We start from the raw sequence: 8,566 nt of genomic DNA, 5'->3' as shown, positions 1-8,566 counted from the left end.
GGGACTTTTGCCTTATTTAAAAATGAAAATTTTTAGTTGTGAAATGAGACGTTACACATAAACATCAACAACCCCACACACTTCATCAATGATTGTCCCACGTAAGATGTCGTGAGAAAAACTTAAATAAATCATTCATAAGTATTGAATGGGTACAAAAACAAAAATGACTTATTTTGAAACAAAAAAATATTAATGACTAAATGTGTACAAAAATATTAAGGACTAAATGTGTACAAAATGAGAAATATATTACCCTATTAAGTTATTTTTCCCGGCTAACCTGGAGTAACCGGTCATAAGGATTGAATGTGTACAGTTTAACAAGTTGAAGGGGTAAATATGGACGCAAAAAAATTCAATGACCAAATGTGTACAAATCGAAAAATATATTACCCTTTTAAGTCATTATCCCAATTAAATACAACTATCATAGAATTAAATGCAACGAAAGGGTATAATTGTCATTCCATTTAATAAAGTTAGTGGTAATTAATGTTTTTATTAATTTGTGTGTTTTTTGTCTGTAGACAATAATTTTGGGACGGAAGGAGTATAAATTAATAATATTCTAACCTAATACAAATACATGACTAGACGTCTAATATGCCCCCTGAGCTAGAGCAACCAATTTTCGAACAAAGTGAGATTAATTTCAATATGTTATGTGAGTTAGACTAGAGGGAGTGGTGGTTCGTATGCTAAGCTGTCACATCACTTTTTTTTGTATGCCAATTAAGCTTAGCGTGATGTTAGGAGACTAGGAGTGGTGGTGTATTTAGAAGATAAAACACTTTTTTTTTATTAAATCAAATAAATGTTTATTTAGCTATTTAAATAAAATAAACTTTACCAGATTGCTAAGTATTTGAAATTAAAATAGTCAAATGGTCAAATGGGACCACCTGTGTTCCTCTCCCTCTTCTCTTTCATCTCACCAAGCATATAGCGTGTTCTTTGCGCAAACCCTTAACACACGCTAAGGGGTGGTGTTGATGCATGCCAAGCTAGTTGGCGAGTGGGCTTGATACACCCACTCCCAATAGGCAATAGCCTTAGAAAATGGTCATGTGGAAATCATGTGGGGAATGCATGTGAAGACAAATTTGTTGAATGTTACGAGATAGTCAACCATGTAAAAGTTAAATATTGAATAGCAACAAGGCTATGATAAAGAGTAGAATAGAGTAAGGGTGTCTATTATTGTTGCTAACTTTGTCTTTGGTGTCTATTGATGATTGAGTGGGTTTGCAAGATGACATGCTTGCAAGTTCCAAAACTCAGATATCAATATTGTGTGTGGGGGGGGGGGGGGGGGGGGGAGGTGGGGGAGAGAGAGGGAGGATTTTAGCATCAATAGGATGCTTTTTTCATATTTTGGGTTATCACATTTCACTGTTTTGAATGAAAAGTTTTTGGTTAAAAATTAGAACATATGATGGGTTTTCAAAATGGCCAATTTTGAGTATGTCACATTTAGGCCTCTACGTCACAGCCTTTCGCCACTCCTAATATCAACGAGATCACCAAAACAATAGTCAGATCATTAAACTTGGTTTTTTGATTTGGTATTGACTTTTGGTTTCGATAATCCAAACCAAATGGATATGAATTTTAGTATATAGGAGGAGCCTTCACATGTCGCAACCAATCATCATTACAATTTTCTAAAATCAAGTAAACATGCAACCAAAGCATAACACACCCATGTAGAAAAAAAAAACAAAAAACAAAAAACAAAAGTCTTCATTTGATTAATTTGGCTCGATCAAATCTACACTCTCCAAAGTCTCTAATTGTTTAACTACTAAGCTTGTAATGAAGAAGACGATGTTTTCTGCCACAAAGGTCTCCCCAAAATCGCACTTCCATGTGTAGCAAGATACACATAATTTGACCTATAAAATAACAAACAAAATCCAAATCAAAAACTTTAAGCATCATATTCATATTCTATTACAAAATACATTTAAAAAAAAAAAAAAAAAAAAAAAAAAAAAAAAACTTACTTTTCAACATCTGGAGTAGCCAAAGGATCATAAATTTCCTCCCTTTGTTCCACAGGTGGTGCAACACCTCCCACAACACCCATCTCCTGACCACCTTCACCCTAAATATTATAATCCATAAATAAAATATTATATTTTCACATTTTTTAAAAATGTATTACAAAAAAAAATGGAAAATGGAAATCATCTATCTTGCCTGTTGAGGATACTGCATATAACCACCATATGCAGCACCATAAGCATACAATGATGGATCTTGAGTTGCTCCATAACCATAAGCATCATACCCTTGACCATAACCATAATACGCACTCCCCCATTGACTTTGATCCGCCTGTTGACCCCACACTCCAGATGGATCCTACATTTTAATTTTCACCAATTCGGTAAAAAAAAAAAAAAAAAAAAAACTAATTTTGAGTTTTTAGATCATAATATTACTTTTTGCTGAAAAGGGTGTTTGTTGCATGTCATAATTCAAACAAGGAAATAGTAATCAAATGTTCACCTGTTTAGCAGCTGTGCTTTTTCCCCAAGAAAGGTGGACTACAGTTTGACCAATTTGACTTCCATGCATCCTTTGAATTGCTTCTTCAGCAGATGTCCTACAGGAAAATAGTAATCAACTTTTTACAGTTTTTTCATGTATCAAGTTTTTTTTTTTTTTTTTTTGGGCAAATTTAAGACTTACCTGTTGACAAACTGAACAAACCCGCATCCTTTAGCTGCAGGAATTTTGACATAAACTATTTCACCAAATTGCAAGAAAATCGACCTCAATTCCTCCTCTGCAACACCAGGGTCAAGATTGCCAATATAAACCTGAAATAAGTAATAACAATAAGAAAGAAGAAAGGTATAAAGAAAATGGACATAAGGGTGTAATTCAAAGAGTCAGACTTACAGTTGTGTTTGTTAGATCAGTGTCCACAGGAATAGCAGCCACTGTAGCTGGATATAAGCCTAATCAAACAGATTCAAATGAGAATTTTACAATATGATTAACAGAAAAAAATAGTAAATAAGATACACGAATACACTACCTTTTGGTGCTACGTATTGTTGTTGGAAGGCTGTGGTCTTCTTTGGTGTTGCTGCGCTGATTCTCATTGGTCTAGTTGAGCAATAAATCCCATTCATTTCACTCATGGCACGATTTCTTTCCATTTCGTCTGCAAATTTAACAAAACCGTATCCCTTTGAGCGTCCTGTGTTGGGATCTGTGACAACTTTGGCGCCTCTTACAGAAGGATATTGAGTGCGAAAGGTTTCTTGCAGTAAATGATCGGTAACATCTGGTGCTAAATCGCCTACGAAGATGGAATGTTCAGGGCCAGCATCAGGGCGTCGTTCTCCGATGCCTGAAGATGCCCAATTTAACCTAAAACTTAATTCTGTTCCTGGGATTTGCGTCCCGTTGTATGATTGTAGAACCCTTTCTGCTGTAGAATGTGAAGCGAACTCCACAAATCCGTAACCCTCTGGAAGCCCTGTTGCTTTGTTACGGATTACTTTTATCGAAAGCACCTACAAAGGAAGCTATGGTCAATTTTTGGGCCTCTTAAAAACCCTAAAGGCCATAACAGACGTAAACATAAAAAAGATTTGGTGAACAGTGTGTGTGTGTGTGTGTGTGTTGGGGAGATGTAGTTAAGAATTAGAAGAACCTCGTTGGTGGCGGCGAACCAGGAATGAAGGTAGGATTCGTCAGCCCAGTAGGGTAAATCACCGATCCATAGGGTACGGATCTCTTCGTGAGAGGAGGGCTGGTGGTAGGGTTGCGGCGGAGGCGGTGGCGCTCCGTAAGCATACTGCGGCTGTGGCTGTGCGCTCATCATCCATTGTTGTTGCCCACCTTGTGCTTCCATCTTCCTTCTCTGTGGGTGTCTGCTGAATGTCCTGAATGTGATGGAAGGCTCTATTCGCTCTTGCAATTTTGGCTTTTGAGGGGTGGGTGTTTTCAGTTTTTGTTAAATTTTTCAAAAATAAAATAAATAATAATAATAATAATAATAATAATAATAATAATCTTTTAACGAGAAATTGTATTTACTTTATCATATATAAGTAGCAATTGTCCATTTCCTATTCTGCTGAGATGCGGATGAGGTTTTGTTTAGTATGTTTTGTTTTGTGTGCACCATTTTGAAAGGCAGTATTAATTTTTACAAAAAGATGGCTTTATTTATTTGTAGAGAGACTAAACTTGCCGAGACATACAAAAGTATATGGACAAAACCAACAAATATTCCAATATACGAAAGTTCAAGGGTGGAAGATGTCGATGTTTAAATTTGAGGGGATAAAAGTGATGTTTTACAAAATAAAGGAGTCAAAAGTGACATTCTACAAAGTAAGGGTGGAAAGTGCCAACATACGAAAATATAAGGATCAAATATATCAACAAAGAAACTTTTGTGGCCAAAGTGTGGAACCACAAACAGTATATACTGAAGGGACTAAATATGTAAAAAAAATGAATTTTTGTGGCTAAAGTATAAATGAAACATGTGTGGCAAAGTATAAAAATATGAAAGTGCACTGTTTATGAGTACTTTTGTTTTAATATATAGTATAATTAGGTTTTATTAGAAAAGTCATATTATTTTTTAAAAAAAAAATTGATAAAGTCTTAAATGTTTTTTTAAGAGAAAAGTTTCGATGATTTAATATTTTATCCAAATTAACGAAAAGTCATTATTTTTATTTTAACAAAAAATGACAGTTTATCATGTAAAATTAAATAATCGAGATTTTTCTCTTCAAAAAGAAAATTAGGACTTTATAAAAAAAATCTCAAAATAATAGGACTTTTCTGCATAAAACCCTTTATAATTTTCTCACGAAATAATTATCGAATATATTTCATATATTTTAGTAAGACAATACTTAGTAGTGTATACTTAAAAAAATTAATTAAATTTCAATAAAATTTTAAAATGTAATGATTAAAAACAAATTTGGTTATACATATGTTATCCACTTTGGAATGTATGGAGTAATAAAACATCTTTACCATTACTTTAGAGACGATGTTATAGGAATGAAGATCGGGGCCGACCTTATGTGTTATTGAGTTAAGGTAGGGCTTAGGGCCCCATTTTCTAAAGGGCCCCTCAATGTCGATATTTGTCTTTCTCCAATTCCATTCGCTGATTACTGATACACACGCACGCACACGCCTCCTCAAAAATCAAAAGAGATGCTCTGACTTATGTTATTCTTCCTTTCTTCTCCATTCTAGTTGTCGCTGATTGCATGAATGACTGGACTGATTATCGATTTAGGCTTCTCCAATCTCGATTCTTAAACATTGAAAGGTTGTTTGAACTATTGATTGTTGAAATACATTCACTGTTCTTCTTCATTCTCCATTCTCAACTTCTATGATGAATTTATTTGATTCTCAGTTGTTCAAAAATCCTAACTGATTCAAGGTATGTGCAGTCAGTGTTTTCACTTGATTGTTTCATTATCTGATTATCTATTAGGGTTAATAGCCGATTATGGTTAATTTTTCCATTACATGATTTTTCCATTGTTCTTTGTTCATTGATTAATGCTCGATTTCTTTGTTTCTGTTTGATTTTTGTTTTTTAAGTTAGTGTTTCCACTCAGTTTTTGCTTTGATGGCTTGCTGCTTGATTTTTATGTTTCCTTTTTTAATTATAAAATCATACAACTTGAGTTCCTCTGTTTTTACATCACAGTATCACACCTAAGCAAAGTATGTAATGTAACCTAAAGCCAAGGCCTAAGGAATGTTGTTTATTGTCTTATTGATTGATTTCTATGTGGCTTGTTCGTTGATTTATGTGTTAAGTTGTGCATAGATTTGAGTTAAATAAAAGAAGAAAAAAGACAACCTTCACTTTTAAATAGAAAAGGCCCCATTTTCTACCCTACATCAACGGTTTCATGAACTACAAGTGAATTCACGACCTCATTTTCCAAACTCTTTTGGGGGGAATACATGTTAAAATGCATATATTACGTAGTTATTACTAATTATAATAAGATAACTATGCTCATAACAGTAGGATGATATTATGTCCAGTAGATACTGTGCCCAAACATTTTAGCTAATATTATACCTAGTTGTTATACTGATTCATGCTACTAGATAAGATCATACTTAGTTGTCACGTTGGCCAGTTGCCAGGAAACGGTGAAATGCTACACACTATTATAGCCACCCTTTGGATAAAGCTTAGTACCTAGTGTTACTCTGCCCAAATATTCAGCTACGCTAAATACGCTAACTAGAATGATTCCTAGTCGATACGTTGGCCAATTTCCAGGAAACACAAAATACTCTAGCCACCCTTTAGATAAGCTTAGTACCTAGTATTGCTCGGTCCAAATACTCGGCTACGCCAACGCACCAACTCAAATACATATATGTATAAGATAAATAATATACATAATAAGTATTAACAACGGATAACAACACGACCAACCAGGAGAGGCGCCCACGTAACAAGAGTTAGATGAGACATGATTCATCAACACATTGAAAGATTTCCAACTAGGTCCCGGCCTATCATCGCCAAATCTTAAGTGAACGAGAGAGATATGTATAGATATATACGAGATTGACACTCCCACCTGTGGTTGCTAGCTACAACCTGACCGCAAGTCAAAGCAGACATGACTTTCTAAATATATTTTCGACGTTCGACGAAGCATCGTGGTTTTTTCGGGATCAACAGTCAGAGCTCGATTATAGGAACTCATCGTAACTTTGTTAAACTAAAACTAGCTATCAAACACTACTAATATAACAAGTAGTGATAGTACACTCGAACTTGAGGAAATTAGTTCAGATCAACCTTATTAAACCAAAAACGTCTTGAATAAGAAGGTAGTACATACTACACGATAAAAGAGTATTATGGGAATATTATTTTGAGTACCAACAATGAGATTTAAAATCAACGGAAGAAATACAATACACCCATCTATCATAAAGGTTCAGATCTAGTCTCTAGACTATCTGGAACCAACCACCACAATATTAGGAAACATCTTGGTACACACTAACATAACATAGAAACGACCGACTCAACAAACTCGACAAAGTATTTTCAAGTATACAAAACCTATGGACTCACCAATATTATGTTGACCCCTCTCAAAACTCACATGCATTTCTAGTTTACTGATGGCGACAGAAGACCATTCAATAAAAGATTATGAACAGATTCCAGTCAACCAAAGTTGGGTATTGCCAATGTCACAACTAGCATTTCTTGGCTAGGAATTTATGTCTACATGTAATCAACTATGGTATAAATTGTAACTTTAAGTTGATATTATGCTCTATGCTTAGTCAAACACAATCATTTGAATCAAAACTCACTTGTGAAGTTCAAGAACCTAATTCAATACATCTCATATACTAAACTGTGGGTAGAAAACCCTAATTTCCCAGCTCAAACCCCTATTGGGCTAGAAATAATTTATTGGGCCTAATGGGCCAATAAACTCACAATTTGGTTATTATGGGCTAAGAATCCTTATATAGGCCCTAGTTGGACCCACATTCATTAAACTATAGCATTTGGACCATAAGACTTCTCATGGGCCTTATTGGGCTTCAAATGTCTCGCTTTGTTGTCATGAGCCTTATTGGGCCGTAAACTCACTTCTCTATTTTTCTTGGGCCGTAAACCCCATTCCTTCATCATTTTTGGGCTGTATACCCATAAGAAGGGCCCAATGGGCCGAGAACCTTCATATTGGGCCCATAACTTCGAATATATTCAAGAATGGCCCAAACATTTCTTTCTCTTTTTCCTTCCCTCTCATTCTCGGCCCATATTATTAAAAAAAAAAAGAAATAATCTATATAAAATTAAGAGGGATTAGAACCTTGACACCTCAATATTACATGGTGGATTTCCATGCATTTTACACCTCAAATATCTAGGTTAATCTCATTTATCCATGCATGTCACATCTCATCTTCTCTCTTCTCTCCATCTTCTTCTATTCTCGGCCATAGAATCCCTCACCACCATCTTCATTCTAACCACAAATCAAACACTAATTCTCTCAAAAACTCTCAAGAAATTCCATCACTTCCTTGCTCTAAAAATCGTGTGGATGCTTGTTCTTCAAGGAGTTTCTTTCAAAGCTTCATACACTAGGTAAGTCTTGGTTAAACCCCATTGTTTTATTTCAATTCTAGAGCAATATCTTTGTTCTTACAACCTTATTTTCGTGGATAAGGCTCTAGGACCACCCACATCTTTAAGATCTCCACTCAAGTAGCTTGCTAAGGCCGAGATCCTTCTCAATCTTCATCAAAAACCGAAATCATCAAACCAAAGTGAGTTCATACCCCCTATTTTCGGTTTTTACTATGTTTTGGGGGAGAATACAAGTTGTTTTGTGTAGATCTATGTGTATATGCATGATTATGTGTGTTTTTCATGTTATATGTTGTGTTATGTGTTTAACTTTTGGATCTTTACTTGAACATGAAGTTTCTCACTTAGATCTTCATAAAAACCATGAGAAAAGTATGTGTTGTCTTATATATTACATTTAAA

The 8,566-nt window shown here is 34.8% G+C and overlaps 1 protein-coding gene across 1 annotated transcript; it reads right to left on the bottom strand.

Annotated features, from left to right (window-relative positions):
• Positions 1-1,541: 1,541 nt before the first annotated feature.
• Positions 1,542-3,958, bottom strand: LOC145157569 (RNA-binding (RRM/RBD/RNP motifs) family protein). The gene is made up of 8 exons (XM_079076597.1): positions 3,677-3,958; positions 3,053-3,536; positions 2,914-2,972; positions 2,701-2,831; positions 2,518-2,614; positions 2,206-2,370; positions 2,010-2,110; positions 1,542-1,898 (listed from the first exon to the last, which is right to left on the bottom strand). Exons 1-8 carry the CDS (start codon positions 3,875-3,877, stop codon positions 1,808-1,810), a joined length of 1,329 nt encoding a protein of 442 aa, XP_078932723.1. The 5' UTR covers positions 3,878-3,958; the 3' UTR covers positions 1,542-1,807.
• Between the last annotated feature and the right edge of the window lie 4,608 nt (positions 3,959-8,566).

This window comes from Lactuca virosa, chromosome 1 (assembly GCF_052849685.1).
Source record: "Lactuca virosa cultivar CGN04683 chromosome 1, Lactuca_virosa_CGN04683_v6, whole genome shotgun sequence".
In the NCBI taxonomy this organism is placed as follows: Eukaryota; Viridiplantae; Streptophyta; class Magnoliopsida; order Asterales; family Asteraceae; genus Lactuca; species Lactuca virosa.
The sequence above is the reverse complement of the archived record's forward strand: the minus strand, read 5'-3'. Positions and strand labels throughout refer to the sequence as shown.

Bases quoted from the DNA above. Each gene is read 5' to 3' on its own strand.
- LOC145157569 (XM_079076597.1), bottom strand. From the start codon at position 3,877: ATGGAAGCACAAGGTGGGCAACAACAATGGATGATGAGCGCACAGCCA. The intron at 2,832-2,913 runs GTAAGTCTGACT...TACTTATTTCAG, and splicing joins CTGATCTAACAAACACAACT to GTTTATATTGGCAATCTTGA. The intron at 2,615-2,700 runs GTAAGTCTTAAA...ATTTTCCTGTAG, and splicing joins TTTGTTCAGTTTGTCAACAG to GACATCTGCTGAAGAAGCAA.